Source organism: Myiozetetes cayanensis, unplaced genomic scaffold (assembly GCF_022539395.1).
Source record: "Myiozetetes cayanensis isolate MyiCay16 unplaced genomic scaffold, myiCay2020 scf14, whole genome shotgun sequence".
NCBI classification, from domain to species: domain Eukaryota; kingdom Metazoa; phylum Chordata; class Aves; order Passeriformes; family Tyrannidae; genus Myiozetetes; species Myiozetetes cayanensis.
The window spans coordinates 6,343,339-6,368,841 of record NW_026087048.1 but is presented as its reverse complement, the minus strand read 5'-3'; the positions used below and the strand labels follow the sequence as shown (position 1 = coordinate 6,368,841).

The 25,503-nt window shown below is 40.4% G+C and overlaps 1 protein-coding gene across 2 annotated transcripts; it reads right to left on the bottom strand.

The window, feature by feature from the left end:
- Window positions 1–417: 417 nt before the first annotated feature.
- Window positions 418–24,383, bottom strand: SLTM (SAFB like transcription modulator). 2 transcript variants are annotated; one of them, XM_050309838.1, is made up of 21 exons: window positions 24,189–24,383; window positions 23,519–23,606; window positions 16,628–16,701; window positions 16,160–16,336; window positions 15,703–15,750; window positions 14,696–14,723; window positions 12,875–13,343; window positions 12,262–12,311; window positions 9,986–10,104; window positions 8,234–8,383; window positions 8,023–8,132; window positions 7,771–7,931; window positions 7,368–7,459; window positions 6,980–7,143; window positions 5,800–5,974; window positions 5,275–5,399; window positions 4,069–4,236; window positions 2,894–3,208; window positions 2,302–2,440; window positions 1,399–1,556; window positions 418–1,074 (listed from the first exon to the last, which is right to left on the bottom strand). In XM_050309838.1, exons 1-21 carry the CDS (start codon window positions 24,366–24,368, stop codon window positions 966–968), a joined length of 3,099 nt encoding a protein of 1,032 aa, XP_050165795.1. In that variant the 5' UTR covers window positions 24,369–24,383; the 3' UTR covers window positions 418–965. The 2 variants fall into 2 exon arrangements, with proteins under 2 accessions (XP_050165795.1, XP_050165796.1); XM_050309839.1 differs by having other exon boundaries at window positions 16,637–16,701.
- Window positions 24,384–25,503: the final 1,120 nt, after the last annotated feature.

Below are 25,503 nucleotides of genomic sequence, written 5' to 3'. Positions count from 1 at the left end.
CCACATGGGCCAGTCCAAGTTACACAAACCAAAAGGCTTAACCAGGTGCATCCCTTTTGCTGAGACCACATCAGTGGCAGCTGTGGGTGTCCTGAACAAGGCTGCACCTCTGGGATTCCAAAGACTGGGGTAGTCTGGTGAAAAAAACAGCTGTATCACAGTCCCACAGGATCTTTGCTAAACACAAAGAACAAATTAAAATTATTTCTTTAGGCCCCCCCTGAACGTTCCACTAATTTTTTATCTGATCTTTCTTCTGTGAATAAATGTGCTTCTAAGTTTCCATCTCAGTAATAGTGAAGGAGACAAGTTTTAGAGTCAGAAACTACGGGCAGCCATGTTTTGATTTGCTGTACCAACACATCCATTTAATTCTGCCTTACTTCCCAAAGACTCTTCCAAAAACTTACTAGAAGCTATACAGAATATGAAGGTTTATTTCAAAAGAATACATTTGCAAGAATACACATAAATGCACTCAATGTAACAGTACCTTCTGCAAAAATAGGTTACATAATACCCAATAATGAAAGAACAATCTTATTTCTCTACAAATTAGAAAGCAGAGATAATAGCCTGGACAACCTTCAAAATGGAGGTCATAGTTGTGTATGTTGTGAGAAGTTGCTAACTTTAAAGCATGACACCACAGAGCTAATGTTGGCAAATCAAAACTACTAGCACACAGCTGCAAACTAGTCTTTTATACAGGATTAACAAATATTTTGGTTCCAATTTATTTTTACACAGCTCTAGTGCTTCAGGGAAAATGCTTATCAAAGATACACAAAAACTATCCAAAATTACAACGTAACTATTAAAATGCCTCCAAAATTGAGAGGAAAATAATCATGTTAAATTAAAAAAATTTAACCAGGACTTCCAGACAAGATTTCCTGTTTTTAATCAGAGAAAGTTTACAAGAGATTTCAATAAGTTATCTTGAAACCAAGCAGCTGTAGATCTTAGAATCTTCGTGGAGGTCCACCTTTAAATGGCTTAAATCCTGAGCCACTTCCCCTCTGCATGGAATTGCCTGTGATCTGTACAACTCTATTAATTGGTGAAGAGTTACTGGAAACAAAGGTTTTAAAAAAGTGTTAAGTTATGGTAAGTATCTAAACTCTTGCTGTACAGGTAATAACATTCTTACATCTCATATCATTCAAGTGTTAAACTGTTAAGTCTCACACGAAAAGAGACTTTGCAAGAAGTCCCTCATTCCTGTGCTGCCCCAGCAATCCTGGGGAGCCCAGTGTTGGCAGGGAAGGCGGGTTTGGAAGTTGTGCAGCAGCCACAGCAAGTCACACTGCGTGCACTGGCACTACTGCACTTCCTAAGGAAACCAAAGCTTGGAGAGCTCAGTAGGGAATGGAGAGGGAGGAGCAGTTTCTGTACCTTGTATGTGGGGACATCATGCCCCCTCCTCCACGGCCATCTCCCATTCTCCTCGTGTCGTGGTACCCGCTGCCCTGGGAACCAGGGCCGTGCCATTCTTTCCTTGGTCCAGTTTCACGACTGTGGCGTTCAACAACGTGTCTGTCCTCGTTGTAGTGCTGGTAAGAGAGCCACAGTCAGTCATGCCCAGAATGAAAGAGTATTTTACCCACAGGAAACAAGCTTTTCAAGAAAGCTAATTCTACAGGTTCCATAATACACATCAGTCCAGCACCTTTTAAGTCCATAGGCAGCTAACACAGGTTTACAGTATTCCTGTGAATTCTAGATAACAGGAACTTAGTTCCAATGATGAGTGTGCGGGTATGCAGGAGTGAAGCTCCATGAACTCATACTTTACTCCCAATTCTGCCCTGATCTCCTAATCACTACCAGAAAATTCAAAGAGGAACATGAACACTTCTTAAATGCTTCAGGACCTACTAGCAGGAACAATTTAGTCTGTAAAGACAAGCCATGGAAGTTTTTCTCTCCATAGCACGTTACAGATTACAAGGACAAACTGCACTGGAAGTAGCAGGCAGTGTGAGGTTAAGACCCTGAAAACAAGATGACAATGAAATCTTAAAAGCTTTATCATCAACTCACTCAGGTATTGTATTATTGTATTGTTCTGATCTACCATAAAGATTCTAGACATAAAAAGAACTGGGTAAGTTTTCTGCTATTTCTTGGGTTATTAAAAACCCCGACAAAAAAAGAACCTTTACCATAAAGCAAACTAACCTGAGAATGGCCTGAACACTCGCTAATCATTTTATGATGCTATATGGTCATTTTTCTAGCACGGATCTGCATTTTCCAGCCTCTCACTCATGCCGACAAACACACAAGATGACTCACTTGTCCTCCACCTCTTTCTCCCATCACGCCTCGTTCTCCTTCCCTGCCTCCGTAGCCAGAGGTGCTGCTGCGGCTCCCGGGAGGGGCCCCTCTCACATGGCCAGACACTTCCCTTCCTGACCGGTCCGGCCTGTCGCCTCTGTAAAAATTGCTTGCATCAAAATTTGGGTTTCAGTATGATTGAATTGGTACCCAATCCCAGCATGTGTAGACAGCAAGGATTCCTCTGGTTTGCAGGTTCCTACCAACCTGCAGTTGACTGCTTAGAAACATTCCTTCAGGTCTACGTGGCTCTCAAATAACTGAAGCTCACATGGGACTTGTTTGCATCTGTATTCTGCACAACAGCCTCCTTACTCTATTGCGCTACACAAAATTAACAGACTGCTGGGAGTCAGCACCCAGTTCACAGATGACATTTAGCATTTGACAACCTACACACAATTTTTTCCAATGCTTTTGGAAAGCAATTTTGCCATTCCTTAGGGGGAGCGGGATCTATTCTTTCCTTGTTCATCAGTTCTTGAGGAATTGCTACTGTGGATGAATTCCACAAGAATCAGTACTTTCATTGGTTAAACAGCAAACTTACCTGCCATCCCGTTTGTCTGTGCTTATGCTTCCCTCACTCTTCCAATTTGTTTGCCTAGGTGGGTTGGAACCAGTCTCTCTGGGATGTCTCCCATGTGGAATTTCGGGTCTGTCGTGAATTATCACTGTTCTCCTTTCATCTCTGTCTCCCCGCACTTCCCGCCTGTCCGTGTCCCGAAGTTCACTTCGTGGCTGAGGGGGTTCATTTCTTCTGGACTCACTGAAGCTCTTGGGATACCTCTCAAACCCTGGCTCTTCTCTTCGTGCTGTTGGGCGAGTCTTTTTTGCCTCCCCTTGATTTACAAAACGATCTCTCCTAAGTTGTTAAAGCAGGAAAAAGTTATTTGCTTGTCTCCCAATTCTCTGCACATGCAGGCACATGCCTGAGTATATAAAATATCACCCATCTTTATATTCCATGTTTATTACTAGATATGTGGTACAGATGTCAAAGATCCTTCCCTCCCCAAATTATATTTATTTCTACAGTTCTAATTTTGAGCTTGAGTACTAACAGCCAGTTTAACATTTCTATATGCATTTATTTGTTCCCAATTTGATCAGTTTAATTTAAGCAGTTACAGGGCTTCCTTTTTGCCTAGTATGAAACAGAGGGAATGCTGGATTTCCCGAGTCAGCCAGAAAATATAATTCTAGTTCACTGCAGTGTAAAAGTAGAAGTCCAGAAGCTACAATTATGTGGTCTTAGCTTTGTAAGTGGCTATTGGAGATTTTTAATGGAACCATGAAGTTGGATCTGAAACCAGCATTTACTGCACAGTTACACAGATTCTGATGAATGCTCTCAACTCTCCTTAAATCAGTTGCTTTTAGCCTTGCTTCTTAAGGAGGTGATTTACCAAGTAGGACACATCTAATCCTCTGGAACCTACTTATGAATAGATGTGAAAGATAAATAATTGCAAAAATTCTTTCAAAATGTCTCACAGAAAAGGCCACCAGGCAGTTAATTTAAAGTCCTCAGAGAAAGGGCAGATTAGATTCCATGATATAAATGGCCAGTTCTGAAGACACAAGAAATGTCAGGACACTACTGAAATTCTGCTGCATAAGAACTGTACAAAGCCCTTAGCAACATCTTCAGTTTTGAACAGTTAAGAGTGAAACCCACAGAGATGCTGGCAGGCAAATACCTGCCCTATTATCTCAACCTACCTATCAAAAGAAGATGATGGAACAGAACCTTCTGGATATCGTCCTCGTTCTCTGTGATCAAAGTCATTAAACCTGTTCTGCTGGCGACCGTAATCTGAGCCATGGCCAAAACGTGCATCTGTGTCCAGAGCCATCTTCTTACTCTCAGTCCAGTAAGGATCATCCCTCCTTTAAGCAAAACAAAGGAACACTCACCAGTTACATATAGCCAAATCAAGGCCTAATATGCAGAAAACTGAGAGTCCATTGTCTGGTTTAAAAGACGCTCATTTAACCTTTGGAAAGCTGCTAACAAAGAGTAGTGAACAAAATAATTTAAGAAAACCCCCAAAACTAACCACCCCCTTTAGAAGTGCAAACTGAAGAGACAAAACCCCAGTAGAATATGTAATAAAATCAAAGCAATGGCATATTGTGGCCATCAGTTTAAAAACAAAAAAAAAAACAATCAAAACATCATTGTAGCAAAATTTTTCCTTGAAAATAGCCTTCTAGGAAAAAAAGTGCCCTCTAGAAAAAAAGCAAACCAACCCACCCAAACAAACCCACACCCTCAAGTCTGAACAGCTTTCTCAGGAAGAACAACATAAGAGACAACACAGCCTTGCTTCCTAGAAACATTTGGGTGCAGAGTCCCTGAGCTCCGAATGTGAGACTAAGTATATAATCAGCAGCCTTGAAAAATGAAGCCGTTTTTATTCCTCTGGTGAAGAAATACTGGTGTTCTGTGCTATTGGATCGACCATGATGGCTTACATTTACTTTCCAAATGGCAATTTTATAGCTAAGGTCTCAGTCCTGTTCTTATAATCAAATAAAGATCAAAGCCAGTTCAATTCATGTGGCTCAAACAGTAAATGATAGATGTCATCAGCTTCAGTAAAAATTAAAACCTGACTTCCTGAACCACCTATTTAGCAGAAATATGAATTCTTAAAGTAGAAGCTAGAATGCACTGAATTGTGTTATGCTTTTGTTCATACAATGAGAATTAATTCAAGCGATGCTCCTCCAATTTCAGAAGTCCTTCCTACAGATCAGGCGTGTTTCATCTTTGGCATAAATGCCTGTCAAAACCAAACAAATGCCAGACACCCAGCTCTTCTGTGAATTTTGTTTCAGGCACAAATGCATTTTCAAGTCTGACACAAGGCTAGGAGCTGTTTCTTTTTACTGAGCACTGCGAGAGAACGGTTTGAGAATTACCTGTGATCTACATCACGGGGCCTTTTCAAAGAATTCCTCTTTTCCTGCTCATAACGGAGCTGCTGCTGCTGCCGCCGCAGCTCCTCCCTCTCACGGGCAATTCGTTCTGCTTCCTTCCGACGTTCCTGCCGTGAGAGGAACAACAAACAAAACAGCTCTTTATTAGAGATACCTACAGAACAGCTACAAGTATACCAATCAACCCTTGACAGTTTTCTGCTAAAGGCTCTCTGTTGTAATTCATCCTTGGGTAGCATTAAGATTAAAGAGCACTGGAAATGCTTCTCTAAAAAAGTGGACAACAGCTCTGGAGATGCTACTGACTGTCAGATAGAAATATCTCCGGTGATTTCTTGTATTACAACTGTATGTATTGCCCAGAAACACACTTCTTGTGTTTGGTTGGTTCTTTTATGAAACAAACAGGGCTGGGTGGAAAGGTGAAGAGAAAAATTCACCACAAGTGTAAACCGGGCAGTATTCCAAAATGACACTGCCCCAAATCCACAATATGGACATGCACACCTGTTCAATCCGAACACGCTCCCTTTCCAAGCGCTCCCGTTCCATCCTCTCCCTCTCTAGTTTTTGCCTTTCAATTTCCAGCCGTTCCCTCTCCCTCTGCAAGCATTCCTCTCGCTCGTGCATGATCCGTATCCGCTCACGCTCCCGGCGCTCACGCTCCGCGATTTCTCTTCGCCTAAAGAAAGAGTTAGAAGAAATTAATTTGAAGAATTTTCTCATCCAAAACTAACACCCCCATAGGCACAGACATAGCAAAATAACTATTTCAATGTAAGCTCTTCACAGAAGTTCTTGCACCACAAGTCTACTCCCTTCAGCCCCAAGTTATCTACAGAACCATTAGCAGACAACCGATAGGAAAAGTTACTTCAAGAATCATCATTCTTGATGTATTTTATGCTGAATTCAGATTTCTCAGTTGTCATCTAGCACACAGTAACAACAATGTAGCAAAGAATAAGATTTGGATGTAAAATCTTACCCTCTTCAAGCTAACAAAAAATTAACTTATTGTTTTCTGTCCCAAAAGTAAGACAGACAAACAGGACCACTCTGACTTACACAGGTTAGCAGACTCACGAAAAGCTTTATTTTGCTTTTTTCTTCCTACCTCCCACAGTGTAGATTAGAAAAAGTACAAAAGACATTTTCTCCTTTATGCTTGCCGAGAACTGCTTTGTTTAGCAATTGTTTTTCTTTGTTTAGGGAAATCCAGCTAACAACACTAATCATTTAAATGTTCTTTGTCAACTTATGGCCACATGAAAACAGCAGAACAGGACAATCTGGTCCTTCTATTTAAGACTGTATTACATTTGATTTGTCTTTTAGATACACAACATTCTCCCTTTCAAAACAAATAAATAAATACCAAACACTATTTCTGGCCCCATCCCCTAGCCTACTTCTCACCTTTTCAAAAAGAACTGGCATGCGGCAACACTTCCAAGACACACCCCCCACACCAAACTCTAAGCTACGTGTGTACATATATGGCTACTAGAGGATTAAACAGAAATTCTGGAGTTTGTTAATTCCCATAAAGATACTGTTAGGTAAAGCCCCAGACTTTAACATCTGAGTAGAAGGCTTGACAGAATGCATTCTGATTAGATTTCCAAGTATAGTATCTGATCAATTAATGTATAAAATAGCCTTTAGCAAAAAGTTGAATTACTACCTTCGGAGTTCAACAGCTCGTCGTATTCTTTCCAATCGAACCATGTGTTCTCGCAATCTCTGTTCCTTCATCTTTTCAAAAGGCAAGATATCCTTTCTACCCCTGTATTCCCTGAATTTCACTTTATCTTGAATAATACGCTCTTTGTTCCTCAATATCTGTGGCTATAGATAGAGATTACAAGGGTTATTTCAGAAGTCTCATTCATTTAGGGAGATTTCTGGATGCTATGTTCAAGTTATCATTAATGACTTAGCTATCCCAAAGCATACAAAACTTCTAACTAAGCTTAACAGTTTGTGAGAGTTTATTGACTCTTCAGGGAAAATATCAACTGCAAGGCAGTATCAAATCAGGTAAGGAATGCATCAAAGCTATAGATACTTACTTTATCAAACCTTCCCCTTCTAACTGTCCTAGTGTGGCCTTGGTCTCCTTTTGCTTGGTCTAAAACTACAACTTGACCTGGGCTTTTACCACCTAGTGAAGAGGTGAGGAAAAAAAACAAAACAAAAAGAAGAAAGGTTTAAAAACACACACATATATCACTATTTTTCTATTACAAATTTTCCTTAGTAAAATTTCTACATCTCTAAATTGGACTGGTACTGGTAGGAGAAGCATACCAGCACACCTGTAATTAAGTATTATATAGAAGTAATACATGCATTACTAGAAACTAAAAAAGAACAGACATTTAACTGCCTGGTTTCCAGTAAGAGTAAGAACATGCCCCCAAGACAAGTCAGACACACAGACTCAACAGGAAGAAACATGGCTAGATGGCATACTTATTCTTTTCTTTTCTTCGGTTTTTTTAGTGGATTCTTGATTAGGGCCACTTGTTCCATTATCACTCTTCTCATCTTTACCTTCTGTTTTCTTGGCTTCTTTACTTTCTTTTTTTTCGGATTTCTCTGATTTCTTTTCTTCTTTTTTGGTTGATGGAGTTCTTATTAGGAAAAAGAGCACACAAATCCAGTGAGAGGAAAATTCAGCTCAGAGGATTTTCAAAAGCTCTGAAGACATGTGAAATGTCTTACTTGCTGGCTTTATCACTTGACGCTGTCTTCTTATCTCCTGTGCTCCTCCCCGAACTAGACTTCTCATCACTTTCCTTCTTCAGCTCCTTTTTGGAGGGATCACCTTTCACCTACATTTTTTTTTTTTTTTTGGCAAAACCAAATAGGTTAATACAGATTCTGCTAAAAGAGGAGTCTATTTTGGGAAAAGTCTTCATCTTCTCAAACCTACTTTCTCCACAGAGATTTGCTGGCCATGCAGCTCTGTCCGGTGCAGGTGCGCGATACATCTGGCCACTTCTGTGCTGGAAGACATCGTTACTATGCCATAGCATTTCGCCCCTGGGCTTCGGGCGTTTGTGACCACCTTTGCACCAAGTACCTAAATAAACAGGTAAAATTTAGGTTTGGAGGGAGGAGTTTCTAGTAAGGAAATTACTCTGATAATATTTTTACCCTAGTATATAAAAACCAAACAAATTCACCCCAACAGCACCGTAACCCCCATCCCACTAGAAGGGCTGACACTCCAAGTTTTCAAAAGTATGTAATTCCACAGGAAGCTGCAGCTTTAGGAACTTTATCCCAACTTTCATATCGAGCCATATTAATGCTTGCATCCTGTTTTGACCAGTCACCACCTCATGCCCGTTATCTAAATCCTTCTTTTAATAGCTGCCAAAATTCATTCACAGAAGCATCACTGACCTGAATTCGATGGTTCATCTCTGATAGATGAACCACCACAAAAAAGTCAGCAGCTGCCAATTAATGGCAGGAAGGTGTAAGCAGTATTATGTATTAACTCAATAAGGGAGCCAATTCTTCAAGATTGTCTAGCAAATGTGTCAATTAAGCAATTTTAACAATCAGCTCTGACACCTGCTTCTTGAGAAAGTATTAAGCTTTGTGTTCCTACTCCTTGCTGGAATTTCCATAGCTACCGGAGCTGGTCTTCTTTACATAGTCATGCTCTAAGACAACAACTTTATCTTTCTAGCAGCCTGTAATGGTACAGGCATTTAGACATTAAATATTTCCCAATTTATTTAAAACTGGGAAGCTAAGGAAATACAGGAACCAACCACCTTTACACCGAAAACAGCCGAAGAACTGGAAGTTTCAACAAAATATACTCTCAGGTTTCCACACCTGTGAATGCATTAAATACAATCACCTACTAAATTCACTAAATTATATGCAATAATCAATACACATACTTGATATTCACAGTGCTCAGATTCTAACTAGTTCCCAAGATGCAATAATGCCATAACTGCACAGGCTTACACAAACACTACAAATTCACATAGTTAGTAGCAACTCCTTTGGGAAAATGAGAACAACTGAAACAAACCCCGTTTTTAGAAGACTGCTTAGGTTATAAGGATTCTGCACTGTTCTACAGAATGTGTATGTTACATTAACCAAAATCAGGAAAACAGACTTAGTTTTAGCACCCTGTAAAAAAAAAAAAATCTTTAAGTCACTAAAAGAGTCCCTAAAGGATCAAACATTAACCGTCACTTTTTTTTTACCTATTTTTCCCATGCATAAGCCCTCAGAACACATTCTAAAAACAGTCTCCCAGAGCAAAGCATTCTATAAAGACTGTTTATGTTATAATTTTATCAGTTAGCAAATTATCTTGCACTCATGGTTAAATACAGTTGCTACAAAGGAACATAGGCATCATTATTTCAAATGCCAGCCCTGACCAGAACATTCAAATATTTGTGAAATTTCTTTTGCATTTATCTTACCTTAACAGAAATAAAAATTTCTTATAAAATGAACATATTGATCTTCCTGTGTGCATGCACTTACGACTCCAAAAAGTAGGGGGTTTTAGACTGAGATGAAATGTTTAACCAGAGCAAACTTTTATTTAAAACAAGTATTACTCAATTTCCGTAACTCAAAAGAGGAGAAGGAAGAGACACACACACACACCACACACATGGTATCACAGCCCATAAAATACCTTTCCATATTTGCCAAAGAGATTTTTCAAGTCAGCAGCTTTTGTGTTGGAAGACAGTCCACTGACCCACAGGTTTCTAGTTGAACTTCCACTGCTACCACTAACGCTGCTCGTGCTTCCTGAAACAAGTTTTACAAGACAGCCAGAACATTAAGGAGACAAAGGTACCATGAGTATTTAACTAAACTGCTGCTGAAAAGAGAAACTTAGCCTGTTACCTCTAAGTAACTGTTTATCTGGTTACCTTTCTTGAAAAGACTTCTACAGGAAAAAAAAAATGCCATAAGATTTCATTCATTGAACCATGTATTGAGACCAACAGCTTGCTTAACTTGTACCCAAATGACAGAGCTAGAAAAAGAATACAATCCTGTGATAAAGGCATGCTTATCAATAACTTCCATTTCAGAAAATGGTTCTTTTTTGGCACCCAACATTTGCTCTTCACCAGGATGTCTGCAGGCTCCTGACTTTACCAGAAACAGCACAAAGGTAAATAGAGGAGACCCAGATAATCGCAGCCTCCAGAATCACATGGTCAGTTTTCACAACCTTCTTGAAATATCCGACCTCTGCCCAGAGCAGCTTTTTAAAAATACTATTGGACGTAGAACTGGATACAACCCATCAAAATGATTCCCACATCCTAAGGAAAATACTAAATAAAAGCTGGAAAGACATTATGTGACTAAACACTCACCCTGTCCCATATATTAGCTATTTTTGCAACACAGCACTAAGAACTCAAGAGATTCGTGTAATCTCATTCTCATCATCTCCTAGCCTTATAGTATTTAGTTCATCGTGTTGTTGTTTGCTGCTAAATGTATGAACTGCTTTTTCTGGGTATGTTAAAATGCAGCCAGTCACACAAGTGAGACCAGAATGGGATCTCCAGCTGAACAGCTGGAAAATCTGGTGATACATAGAGTTTTAAAAGGTAATTTAACCACCTCGAGAGGAAAAAAAAAAAAAAAACCAAAAAAAAGGTAGTTTAGTTTCTACAATGCATCAAGATTAACTAGGAACAAAAGGCAACAAAATTCAGTTATGGTCATACTGGAGTTATTAGATTAGATATAAGGAAGAAATTCTTCCCTGTGAGGGTGGTGAGGCCCTGGCACAGGTTGCCCAGAGAAGCTGTGGCTGTCCCATCCCTGGAAGTGTCCAAGGCCAGGGTGGATGGGGCTTGGAGCAACCTGGTCTAAGGGAAGGTGTCTCTGCCCATGGCAGGGGTTGGAATAAGATGGTCTTTAAGGTCCCTTCCAACCCATAACACCCTACCAGTTCTGTGATCTTGATAAACTGTGATACACCTATAATATAATTAAAAAGCTTTGGCTGTGTATTTTAAGAAAGCCTTACAACAGTTATTATTAGTTATGATATATGCAACATAAGTGAAGATCCAGCAAACCTACTTCCAGCTTCATTGTAAGCACGTAACTAACTACTCATGAAAAAATCTACAAAAGACCAAATTATGTCTGACACAAAAATTTCCTCGCAGAAACTCATTTATCAAGTAAAGTTTCATTTGTCTGTTAGTGTTATGCCAGAGATTCTGTCATAAAGGCTTTGACAGAGGTAATAGGTAAAATAAGGAGACACATGAGCTTAGACAAGTGCACTTGTTCAACTCCGAAGCATCAGTACAACTGGTGACATTAATGTGCTCTTGAGCTCCACTCTGAATTTGTATAATTCATAATATACGGTTTTATGGAAAAAGATAGAAACCCCAAGGCAGACAAATAGGTCCAAATTTAATGCACTAAACAGCCACAAGTGCAATTTTGCAAGCCTGCATCTCAACTATTATATTTTGCTGAGAGTTTAGTTCTTTTAAAAATGAGTCAGAATTACAAGCAAGACAAAAAATTTCACTGACATTTTGTTTAAATACTTGCAATTATATATTTTTTGCTTGTTCTGCTGTTAGTTACAGCAGACTTATCTGAAAATTACAGCTTTTCATCAAAACAAAGACTTGGGAAATGTTAAGTGGAATTTGCTCCCAGAAGTATTTTGAAAGAGGGGAATATATTTTTATTGAGTCTTCAGAATAAGTATTTTTGATCTTACCAGGAATCTGGCATAAGGAGAAACAAAATATACGGGCACATACCTACAGCTAATGATTACTGCACCTCCAGCATAATTTACTACAGCTGGCTGAGTTCAATCATAAAAGCCAATTTATTTTGAGGCAAGCAATTTCTCAGTCAGGAAGGTGTTTAGTTCAAGACAATACTACCTTAATTTGTAGTAGTTACCTTTATCATCCTTTGTTGTTGTCCTGCTTTCTTTAGATTCCTTAGTAGAGCTAGAGAAGCAAATTAAAAAAATCAGAAGAAAGCTGAAACTACAGAATTTACTAAGTGTTGCATTTTATACTACTAATACTAACAGACAAGTTAACATTTCAAAAAATAAAAATGAAAAAGGGCCAGGCTGTATATTTGAACAAATGATTCCCTTATGGATTCTTGCACTGATTTTCCCCAAGATGCCTGAAGATCTAGATTTTCTGACAACTCTATTCAGTGGATATATGGCAATCTTCTCCAGATTTCAGAACGGGGACTTGACTTCATTTTGTGTTCTTAGAACTGACAGCTGTTCATTACCATCATCACAAGGACATTTAAAAAAATCATCAATTGGAAAAAATAAATAAATGCTGACAATTCGCCAATGCAATCAGTAGGACATAGTGTCTATACGAAGATCTTGAATTTTAAAAAGTAACTTATGGCGGTCAAAAAACCCATAGGCAGGAGCATAGGACACTAATTACAAGATTCTTGCTGCTACCCCCTTAATGTAGAGTGATCTTATTGAATGCTGGTACTCAGTATCGTAAAGAACTGACATAGAAAAACAAACCTCTTTGCTTGACCAGAGGCCCCAGTAGACGAGGGACCTTTCTTCAAAGTATCCTTTTCTTTGTCTCCAGATTCTGCTTTCTTTGAACCTTCTCTGGCTTCCTTCTTGATGGGATCACCCTTCACGCAGTCTTCCTTCTTACCATCTTTATGGTTCTCAGTCATCTCATAGTCCTTGCTTTCCTTATCCAGGCTCTGTGAAATGGTATCCTGGACATCCTTTGGCTTATTTGCTTCAGAATCTGTAATTTTCACATTTTTACCTGTTTCTAGGAGGTCATCACCATCAAAATCCAGAGTGATGGCATCTTCGGCCTGGATTGTAACCGATATATTATCATCCTCAGCTTCTTTCACAGAGGTGTTAGCTTCCATCTCTTCGTGAGCCGTGTGATCAGCCTCAGCTAGGCTTTCTTCTGAAGGAAGAGGTTTAGATACTTCTTGTGTACCATCACCAGAACCTGCTTTATCTAAGAGGATTTAACAGGAATAAATATGGCAAAACAAGAAGTTTAAACAATTTCATATGCATAAGCTAGAATAGGACCTAGAAAATACAAAGCCAGTTATTAGCACTGATGGAAGGTTAGAAAAAAACATAAGGTGTATTAACACAAATATAAATCCTTTACCCAGGATCACTTATTCTTCATGGCAAAACACATTTTTCTAGAGACAAATACCAAAACATTAGGAGGGAGAATATGGTTCCATCCTGGAGATACCCGTTCTTCAGGAGAAGTATCCATTTTCCAGTTTAGGATTTAGTGTTCCAGAAGAAAATAGTTGCCTTGGACATTCACAGTTTGGTTTAATCTGTCTTTGAATCTTCCCGATTCCAGGACTTCCAAGCTTCCCAAATCCGACAGAATTACAGTCTTGGAGAATTTCAGCCAGTCTTCCGTGTAGGTGTCCTCTTTCCTTTTCCTTCCAAGCAGTAGTTTGGCAGTCAAGTGAGCTGTACAAGGCTGCTGCAGAACGTGGAGGGGTGAGCTTTAATCCAGAGTTCGTAGACAAATGCTCCTCAGTCTTCATCCACTGGGCAGATTTTCCATCTCAGTCCCACAGAGGCATCTCCAACCGTATTCTTTAATTTGTGCAGATGAGACACTTCAGCCACAGGGTCCCTCGTAAATACGGAGTCTGCAGGTTTATCCTGTAACTTCAATAATGTGTTTATTCCATCTTGTGTAAAGTGATGGTGTTCCATGTCCTTTCCAGTCCGCAATATGTAGAATCCTTAAGACTTCTGTCCAGGAAGTCTGTTTGCCCAAATGCATTACATTCCTTCTACAGTTTCACTAACGAGCACAGCTTAAAAAATGGTGGCCATTCCACAGGTTTCCAAACACTTGTTTTACCATCCTGTATACAACTGGCATTTCTAAGTGACAGGAAGCCAAGCACATGATAGTCCATACATTTGTTGGGTGCTCAGCTTCAATGTCAGAGTGTATCCTTTCACTCAACTAAACATCAGTTACTGCAGTGCAAGTCGGAAGTTTTGGCATCAAGACTTACCGTGTATTAAAATCAGAGCCCTTGAATACTATGTTTTTTCATTAAGAATCATAGTATTTCAGCTCTATGATACATCCACCACAGTAACTGATAAGTATTGTCATCAACTCTTAAGAGTGAAGTAACTCTTAGGAGTGAAATAACCTGACTGCAATGATTACAGGTGCTGAGCTTAATGAGGAGACATCTGATACTCAGTGCTGGAGACAAGCCTAGTATTAGTAGAGATTGAATGTTACAAGAGAAAGTTGCCTACTCTACCAGACTAAGACCTCTGAACTCTATTAAACTTTAAACATACCTTTCTCATTTTCTTCATCTTCACCATCCTGCAAGAAAAGGAAGTCAAAACTAAATGTCTCCTATTTTTAAACTTTAAACAGAACAGTTTATATTTTCCAGAGAGCTTCTATTCTATAAAGGCAAATTATTGAAATGAAAACTGTTTCTAAAGAAAAGATTATCTAGGAACTAAACCTGTGCAACATCCTTATCAAATCACTGAAAATTTTTTTTAAACTTCACTGGCATACATCTGCAACACCTGCAGTTTGCAGTTGGTTGGAACATGCAGATATTGTCTTCCCCCCCCTTAACTCAACAGGACATTTCTAAACTATTCCATGTCCTGCTAAAGCCTTCAGATTGGATGCCACACTGCTGATTGCTACTTTCAGAGAAATGCAAGCAATCCATCAGTAGTTTTAAAAGCTTAAGACAGAACTCAGAATCTAGGTAGCCTCCCTCCAGAAAGTACTGAAAAACGAAACCGTGATTTTTAAGAGGGACTTACTTCTCATTAGTCTCTCTGAGCGAGAGATTATATATGAGATGTCCCTTTTCAGACATCTTGAATTCCATGTAATTCAGAATGAATTTCTGAACTTAGAGATGTTACAGATTTTGGTATAAACAACAAAAAAACAACCTCAACCAACCACATCAGTTCTGTGCTCCCCCCAGTCTCTAAAGACAAACTTCTAAACCCCTGTATAGGCTGTATATACTACAACAACATTTGGAACAGCCCTTTCATATAATTTAAAGGGAATTTGAAACATTCTTTGCTAAGTCTATGCACTGAATACTCCCAGATTGCAGACAGGAATTTGCATTTGCAACTTATTTGAAATCACAATTATGTGCATTATTAAACATTTGAATGAAAGTTTCCCACACTGTTTACCTTTACTGTATTACATCATCTGACTCTAAGATGCATGCTGGAACAGAAAAACCAGTCTATAGTGATCTTTTCCAACTAAAGAGACACGAAAATCAGCTTAACAGAATGAATTTAGAACTCACGTGGACAGCTGGAGAAGTGCAACCTTCTACATCTTGACCTTCATTTTCCTATAGGAACATAAAAGGCATTTGCTTAGTCAACTTCTTCTAAGACACTCAAACATTCAGAGATTTAGTTAAGTCAGAAAACATTTCAGTTAAGTGGATACTCACTCAGTTTTCATGACTTACACAATCTGAACACTGAACTGGAAGACATGTCACTACTAGTACAGGGGAAAAGGAACCATTTAGGAACCAACTTTGTGTGGACTCTGGCAGAATTTTATCAATCAATGCCACATTTGTCTCAGGACTATTCAAATACAAATCAAGGCAAATAGAAAGAAAATAATACCTTTTAGAGTAAAAAAAAGCATCTTTTAGAGATAAGTAAAACAAACTGAAAAACTAGTTCTGACCTCTTAGTAACAAGCACTACAAGAAATGTACATTCATGTAAGGTATAACAAAGTACCTGACTTTCAGAATCCTTTTCTGCATCTTCTGCTGGCTCCAGGTTATGGTATCTTTTCTTTTCTGCAGATGGTTGTTCTTTAGAATTCAAGTTCTCATCTTCAACAGGTTCTTTCAAGTCCTTCAATTCGTCATTTCCATCTTGATCACTTGTATCTTGAGTCTCCAGTTCACTTTCCTTTTGGTGTAAACACAAACATTTGGCATAACTAATGGTATCAGCTTTACTTCAAGAAGTTCACAGCTACAATCAATGTTTCACTGCTAGATCAGTGTCTCACATCTATAATAAAATTCAGAGCATGTTTAAAAACCCCACACCTTCACCCCCTTAGGCATCCCACTGTGAACACAGTGAAAACAATGCTCCAAATTTCCACAAAATGGAAAGAAAGAAAATGGAAGCTTTGTCATTAACTAAAGCCAAACATTAAACTTAATAACAAAATGAGAAAAAAATTTTACATACTTTTATTACCTTGACAAAGGAATCCTCTTCAACTGAAGCATCACCAGTTAATTCATCAGCTTCCTGCTTTTTACCTGAAATGATGGGATATGCTATGACTAGAGCTGCTGTGCAGAGCAGACTTTAAATACTGGTTATGTGTTTGGCCTTAGTTTATTATTCTCTATATAGTATAGTCTACCTGAATTGTTCACTATAACATAACCCTTCTAAAATTGAGTAATTTTTAAGCTAAGGAGATAAAATGTCAGCTGAGTGAGCATAAACAATCAATGCTGTTGGATAAACAAGCAGTTTGCATCCAAGTCAGTGATTTTAATACCAATACTTCCATTTTGAGTGATAACAGAATTTAGGAGAACACTGAACTAGAAACTAAACACTTCTAGAATTACTGAAGTTAACTAGACATTATAACCTGAGACTTTGGAAAGGCCTTGCTTTAAAGTATAATTAACATCACTGAGAAATTAGGTCAGAAGGGACCTCTAAAGGTCATCTAGTCCATCCAACCTCCTCCTGGAAACCACAGTAAAGTCCCAAGGATGATGGGACTTTATCTGTCTGCATCTTTGAGGATCCAACTGCAAGCTTCTCCTTTTCCAGTGCTTTTCATCACCAGAGGGAACAATCAGCAGAAGAACTGAGTAAGGTGAAGCATGCCTGCTTTCCACATATGCTTTACTGTACTAAGGGCTTGTTCCATTGAGGAATTCTGTTCTTCCAGCACAAGGCACACTTTTCTCTAGTAAAGATGTCTCTGTCGTGTGAATGGCTAGACATGGTTTCCTTTGGAACCCATTCCATTTCCTTAATCTTCTGCAAAAATAAGACCAAAGAACACTAGAAAGAAGTGCCTCCACACAAACACACCCTTTGAAGAACGTTTTGTCTCTGATTCAGTCTATCAGAGACCAGCCTATGTAACAGTTCTCAGTTAGCAGGAGGTACAAAAGCAGTTCTGTTAGGAAGTAGCTTTACTGAAACTCAGTGCCAATTCAAATGCAAATGAGATGGTAGTCATAATCTGCACTTAATGCTTTATTTTTTGAAATTGCATCTTCCCTCATGCCTTCATCCTCTAATGAATGGCCAAATCAATTCTACAGATATTCCAAAGGAATATAAAAGAAAAACATATGCCAAAGTTTGACACAGTATGAACATCTCTGTTGGTTGGAATAGTCAATTTTTGTCAGCCTACGGTCTTTCATACACAGTTCCTAAATTGCATTTCAAAGCTGGAAAACACTCAACTACAGGGCAAGAAGAGAGCCTAGTGTTTTGGTTCTCCTTGTATTCCAGTTGATTTTACTCATTTCCCTGAAAGGCAGCACTGACTGTACTCCTGGAAAAAGCACTTTGTTGTTGTCAGTGCAGACACACACAAGTCTCCAGGAAAAGACACACGGCAGAAGCCATTTCTAAGACTGCAGAACATGAGATTTTAACATTCAGACCTAAAATCAGTGACTTCATCTAAAACAAAACAAAAAAACCACCAAAATTCCTGTTCTGTACTTGTAATGCAATAGATTTGTGAGATTCTGGTGCAAAAAGTCAGCTGTACAGGTATACTAAGGGAAGGTAGGTCTCCTGAGGAAGAGGAGTGCACTTACACTGGAAAGACAGTTTTTGATGTGCATCACAACTGATGTCTGAAACCATGTCTAACCCAAATTTTGTGTTACCATTTTAGCATACTGCGATACCATCTACAGCCTCAGGTGTCTTCAACATAATGAAAAGCATTGAGAAACAGCAAGGATTTCTACACATATTCAGCTGTTTTCTGCTCTTCCCTCTCATGTCTCAGTTCGTTTGTTAAACCTGAAAGGCCAAGTTTTTCCTGCATCCCACATCCAGCTAAGCATTCACAGAGACAGGCAAGCATACACAGCAGATGCCAGACATATTTAGCAACTATCTAGCATATGCTATCATGAAAGGTATTTAAATTCACTCACTTTGCCTGAGGAAATATGGCAGGTGAACTAGAACGGAGACTCTATAGGGAATCGAAAAAAAAGACAAAGCTACCTCAAGTTAGTCCCATCATTCTGCAATAGCAGCTAGAAAACTGTATTTTATTGACAGGTCCTCATCAAGAGGAAGTTACAGAATTCACTAATGAAACTGTTAGTAGCTTTTGTTTGGTGCTACTTCAAGTCAGACAGGAATACATGATTTCATTAGTCCTTCTTTACTCTGCCTGTCTTTGCAGTAAGTCCAGTTTACTCTTGAGTACCAAAGGTATTGCAAGGCATAACCAGAACAATGACCTTCATTTTTCAGCTTCAAGCCAGAAAGTGGCAGAAGTTTGCTCTCCCTCTCAGTTCTGTGTTTCAGGTTACTTTGCTCTGGGAAGAGTCACATTGCTCAGAAGTGGTTCTTCACAGTTCTGATACAGATCATTTTCAGGAGCTGGCACAGTAACTTGCCAAAAAGCCCAGTGTCCACAAAAGTTCAACATTTGTCCAGACTAATACTCATCCACAATGGGCTACTGAAAGGCACACTTGGCTTTAACTTCATATAACTAAAATCAGAGTGCAACAAACACCTTGCAGAAACCGAGTGTTTCTGTGAACTCACTCCAGACCAGTGTCAACTCGAGTAAAGAGTATGTTAAAAACCACAGCCAGAACAGCTGGACCTTCTGCAAACAGGCACAGTTGGTCCTAAGTCACACGAGCTGTCAACACATGATAAAATTTCTGTACAGGTTTATCCAAGCAGTGGCTGTTGAAAATGTCAGTGGTGCACACAGCACTCCCCACAGATCTAGGTGCCTCACAACACAAACACTCATTTACCTTGCAATGATGGCACTCCTTCACCAGCCACGCTTGATCCCTGCTCTGGCAACGCCAATTGCTACACATAAAATTGCAACAGCCTATTTGCACAGAGAATGAATATTCTCCTTATAAGCACAATTAGAACATCTTTAAAATGCTGGTTTAACATTATGCAGGTGTAGCTTTCATCTCATTTACAAATCTTACAGTAGCATAAGCTTATTCTACCTATTCATGGTCCTCTAGAAGATAAATTTGGGCTACCTGACTGTTTACAGCATTATAGAAGAGTGTATTTTGGACAACTCTTGAACTAGACATCTGCATTTCAGGTAGAAGTAGTGACACACATCACAAAATTTTGGAAGAATTACTGTTTTTCTTCTGGCATTCCTGCTGAAACCCCCAAGGGGGTTCTGTCATACCAGATGCTAAAGATGTCAAGAACATGGAATAGGAGATAAAAAGGAGGAAGGGGGAAGAAAATCTTCACAATGGAATAAACTCTTTATAGCATTAAGAAATCTGCTGCAATCTGAACAGTATCATTTGCCGCAAAATTAACAAAAGCACATTATCCTGTTCTATTTCTGTATTCTGAAGTGGTACCATGGGAAACAAGAATATTTAGGCCTTTTACAGTGTCAGTAGGATACTGTTCTTAGTCATTCATGGTTTTTAGAAAGAAAGGCCTTTGAAAACCAACAGCGTACAACTTAGTTTACCTTTTTTGTTGTGTTTGGTTTTGGGGAGATTTTTTTTAAGTAACTAAACAGTTTTAATAAGGAAGTCAGAATTATTTGGGAACAGTATAAACCAGCCACTGTCAGTTGTCTGCACTTGATCTAAGAAACATTATTGTCAAATTGGAAATTCAGTTGAAACTAGAATGGTACTTAAATCACGAACTAATAGGTGTCTAACTGGCCTTTGAAACTTGTAGTGCAGAAAATAAACACCTTTGCTCACATTAATCCTCTGAGGTTAAAAATGATTAGCCTAAAATCAGTTCAACCACACTAATTCCAAAAGTTGTCAGGAAAGTAACTTTTCACCAAGTTATAATATATCAGTATTCAACAACATTTTTGACTGCAGGTCCTCCAAATGAGTATTTACATAAGAAATATTTGAAAAATATTTCACACTAGTAATACAGTAACTTCCTTTACACATCAGAATAGGTAGCAGAATGTTCACGCTTGAAAAGGGAGGCTTTTTCCAAAACCTGTCATCTTTGTACAAAAAGAGAAATTTGGCCATAGCTACTAAATTCTAGGGTGGAGAAGCACGGCTGGGACACAAAGATTCAGCATTTGGCATTTGCTCCATCTTAAAACTGTCAAACTTTCACTGGCAAAACCAACTGATCTTACATGAAAGCTTGTCTGATCAGCTGTTGTGCCGTTCTTTACCCCAAATATTTAAAATAGCTTCCCAAAAAAGTGTTAGATCTTAACTAACTTTACATACAGGATTGATCAAGGATTCTTGTAGGATTACAGAATCCTTCTGCAAGCATTTTTTTAACTTGTATGAAACTAAGTCCCACTCTTAGTCTTGTTCCTATTCCTCTCCCTTTTTGCACACAAAAAAAAAAGCAGTGAGAGAGAAAAATGTATCATTCCCCACACACACACCATTCCCACTCTAATTCAGCCTGGATCAATATTCCAGATCAGGTTTTTCTAACAGACAGTGAAAGGAAATCAGACATCACACATTTTCCACAGACCTTAAGAGCTGCAGGAAAACTGGCTACAGAAGACATTCAGATCTAAGCCCTACAGCCACCTGACACACCTTGTGACTTTTCAGAAGGAAAACCCCCTTCCTCCCTCCCACTGTCCTCACTCTCTGGCTGCTACAAGGAGATTTATCCATCACTTCAACTCCCTAGTCTTTTCTGAGGATGTATTTTCTTCGTAAATCAATACCTAACATTCCTACCCTCCTTTGTACAGCAGTAATAGCATGGGAAAAAAATACTATAAAACTAGGAAGGTTGTTAATTCTACTGTTGTCCAGCAGTAAAATAATTATAGACCCATCAGTATTAGTCTGAAGCTGTGGGTGGAAACAAGCATGAGCAAAAGGCCTGGAGCAATCTGTCAGCAAAACCAGTAAGGAGGCAACACTTCTCCCAGTGAAGAGCATGTACAAACACAAAGAGAGTGAAGATGGTAAATTTTAAATGAAAATTCAGTCCTTCAGAATTCAGTTAATGGGCATGCATCTCCCTTTGTTTCCTAGTGACACATGAGGGAATGGACTGTGGAAGTGTTAGATTTGAGGAATAGTTCCTGGTTGCTAGTAACATATTTCAGCTGAAAGCATCAGAGAGGGAGATAAATAACATTTGAATCAGCGGGTTAACACATATAAGGAACAGTTAAAAATCGAACAAGACATTATTTCACAAAGTTAGAAGTAACCTAATAAGATAAAAAAGAATTTCCATGGACTAATAATTGAATTTTTCTTGTCCACACTTGACAATTAAAACAGCACAAACCTCTGTAAATTTGGCACAAAATTTGCTTGTAAGACTTCTGTAATCTAAAAAGTAATGAGGTGAAACTCCTGAGCTTGCAAAGTGAGCTGATAAGGACTTCACAAACTCCGGATTTTACTTTGAAGTTTACCAAGAAGGCGCATGTCAAACGCATCAGTTCCACAGCAGAGGTGGCAGGGAACAGCTACTGAGGCCCTGCCCGAGGCAGCAACAGCAGCACTGCTTGGCAAATTACCTTTGCAGAAGCAGAACAGTGTAAGTACACAGGGAGCCAGTTCAAGAACATTATGCATATCATGAAATTAGTTTGGAGAACAGGAGGAGAAAAGCTAGCAGATAAGAGTAGTGTTTGTCACAGCAGAACATGTCACAGCAGAGCCATTTAGATATCTACATGAAAAATTGTGGAAGAGTTTTTCTTATTTAGCTTCCAAGTAATTTTCTTCAGCATTAGTTACCTCGTCAAAGCAGGGAATAAAGTAATGCCACAGAAGAAAAGGAAACCACATTATGAAAGTTTGTTTCCTTTCACTTCTCTAATGTGTCAGAAGTACAGATAAGTTATTCAAATTTTCAAGGCAGACTGATTTTCTTATTACTTCATCCTTCGCAGCACCAGACAAAAACATGAATAACCATTTCCACTGTAAAACTCAGCCTAAGATGAGTGACAGTGGTGTAAGATGGCCCATTTCCTATACCCCCTATAGCATACGGAGGAATATTCTGAGTGTAAATGTTCAATGATAAACACTGTGCATAAAACAGACACGTCCTTTCCCAAAATTACTTGATTACGGATGCTCCCGGAACAACTGAAAACGAAAACCCAAACAAAAATCCCCTAGAGGCCAAACTCACAAAACAATACTTTAAATTCTCAGGTAAAAGAAACCAGAGGCGAAAAGACCAGTATAGAATCTAAGGAATTGTTTTTCACAACAGAGAAACTGAAATCTCTTAATCAGACATTTCACAGCGAGCCTTCAGCTCCCAGTCAGGAAATTCACGTTTTTAATCCTGTCTTCAGTAAAAAGCACAACAGACCTCTTCAGGGAGGGACCCTCTACTATGTACTACTGCACACCCATCACCAGTCTCACCCAGCACCTTCTCATGGCTGAACAACCTCTCGGTTCTCCCTCTGCTGTTACACAGATCCTTTCAGACACTACACACACTCATCCCCAGCACCAGAGCCCCACAGCAGCTCCTGTACCCACCCTGAAACCCTAACACCCCACACTCAGGATCTCTGTTAGCACAGCACACTCCAAAACCCTCACAGTTCATCTACTCATCTCCAGGATCTGCAGGTAGTACAGCCACTACTCACACCCCACATCTCTAAACCCACTCGTTTTTCATGTGTATATATATCTCCAGAACCCCTCTGCACTGCCTGTACACAGTGACTGAAAACAGATGAGCGAGGCAAAAAATGTCTTACAGGATATAAGTCATAAACAGTAAAATCTCAGCTGTATCCAAACTACAGGCCACACGGGCCTGCTTTAAGGTGATACATGCAGTAAAAGCTACATAAGAATATAAGATATATGAATAGATCCTAACCTTTGCCTTTAGTTGGTTTCTTGGTGGGTGTGTCAGCCGAAACACTTATTTCAATATTATCTGGATCACCTCCTTCCTCTTCAATAGCCTAAATGAGACAAAAATTACAATTTTTAATGGCTTTTGAGGGGAAGAAGTACAGGTTGACTTCAGTAGAAATCTGTGGGGACAAACTATCCTTGCTGCATCTCAAAAATATTTTATAAACATTCTGGATTAAGCTTTTCACTCGAATCTCGAGGAGAGGGAGGGAACGCTAATAGCAATAGCCGGGAGTTTCAGCTGTTAAAATGACACTTCGGAAGCACAGCTTATCGAGGATCCGCACGTTTCCCAGTGGAAAGGTAACACTAGAAGGCAACAACGACATCCATGATGACACCGAGGGCAGCTTGAAAACAGGAGGACGGGTAGCACAGACACCCCGGAGCAACAACCTCCCGCGGGGCCCTCCCGGCGGCCGGGGTCGCAGGGCCGGGGACAGCGAGCGAGCCCCGGCCCTGGCCAGGACAGCGCGCCCGGCCCGACCCTCGGGGCCGCAGGACCGGGGGGCGGGCACGGCGGACCCTCGCTCGGGCCGCGGCAGCACCGCGGGGCACGTCCCGCCGCCCACCCCGGGCAGCGGCGGCGCCCGGGGCGGGCCGGGCAGGGCCTGGAGACCGCCGCTCACCTGCTTGAGCCGGGCGATGAGCACCGTCTTCACGCCGGTGATGTCCAGGTTGCGCCGCTTCAGCTCCGACTTGAGGTCGATGACGCGCAGATCGCTGATTCTCTTGCTCTCTGCGGGCGGCGCGGCGGGAGCTGCGGGAACTCCCGCGGCGGCGGCGGGAGCGGAGGCGGCGGCGGCCATTTTAGAGCGGGCGGGGAGCGCGGCGGCCGCGCGCACAATGAGCGCGGTGCCCGGATGGAGCGCGGCCGGCCCGCGCGCCGCTGCGCACGCGCCCAGCGGCGCACCTGGCCCCGCGCGCCCACCCCGCGCCAGGGAGGAGGGCGGGGCCGGGGTGGAGCGGGGACCGCCTGGGGTCCCTGAGGGGAAACCGCCCCTGCGGCCCCTGCGGGACAGACCCCCAGTCCTGGGGCAGGCAGCGGAGCTGATGAAGGTGTAGAGCGCAAGTCCTTTTGGGGAGCGACCGAGGGAGCTGGGGGTATTTAGTGTGGAGAAAGGAGGCTCAGGGGTGACCTTTCGCTCTCGGCGAGTCCCTGACAGGAGGCCGTAGCCAGGTGGGGTCGGGCTCTGCTCCCACGCAGAGGCAGGACGAGAGGACAGTACAGCTGCACCAGCGGAGGTTGAGGTTGGACGTCGGGGGGAATTCTTGACAGGAAGGATGGGTTAGGCATTGGAATGGGCTGCCCTGGGATGTGGTGGAGTCACCGTCCCTGGAGGCGTTTAAAGAACGAGTGGACGAGGCACTGGGTGCCATGGTCTGGTTGACACGGTGGTGGTTCAATAGGACAGAATGGATGATTTCAGAGGTGTTTTCCAACCTAAGTTGATTGTGTGATTCTTGATCCGGCCACTGACTTGGAGTTTAGGAAATACCCTTAAACAATTGATCTGTTTGCGTAACAGTATTTTACTGTAAGTATTCAAGAAGTACACGACTGATGTTTTAAATTGTTAGCAAAGTACCTCTTCGTATGATTTATTAGGCTGTATTTGCAATGGGCAATGGAAGGTGTTACCTCCTAGTTACCATTTCATTCATTTACTGCAGGGAACAGTTCAGTGTCAATAGTAGAGGTTATAGCTGCTATTAAATCTTCAAATGGGGCAAAAGCTGTGAACTTAAGTACGCGTAAACCAGTTTAAGTCATAAGAGTCCTCTTGTCCGGTCTCTTAATTCAGAAATTGCATACAGATAAAAATGAAAAAATGAATGAGGGTTCATTTTATTTAACAAATCTTTGTTTAACAACCTTTTGTGCAAATTAAGTCCTGAATCCTAAAAGGTGTATTACATTATGCTTTTTTTCATTTCAAAATG

Excerpts from the sequence above, each read along its gene's own strand:
- SLTM (XM_050309838.1), bottom strand. The coding sequence starts at position 24,368 with ATGGCCGCCGCCGCCTCCGCTCCCGCCGCCGCCGCGGGAGTTCCCGCA. Across the intron at positions 15,751-16,159 it reads AAAAGGATTCTGAAAGTCAG|GAAAATGAAGGTCAAGATGT; the intron begins GTACTTTGTTAT and ends ATGTTCCTATAG. Across the intron at positions 7,932-8,022 it reads TCAAGTGATAAAGCCAGCAA|AACTCCATCAACCAAAAAAG; the intron begins GTAAGACATTTC and ends TTTCCTAATAAG.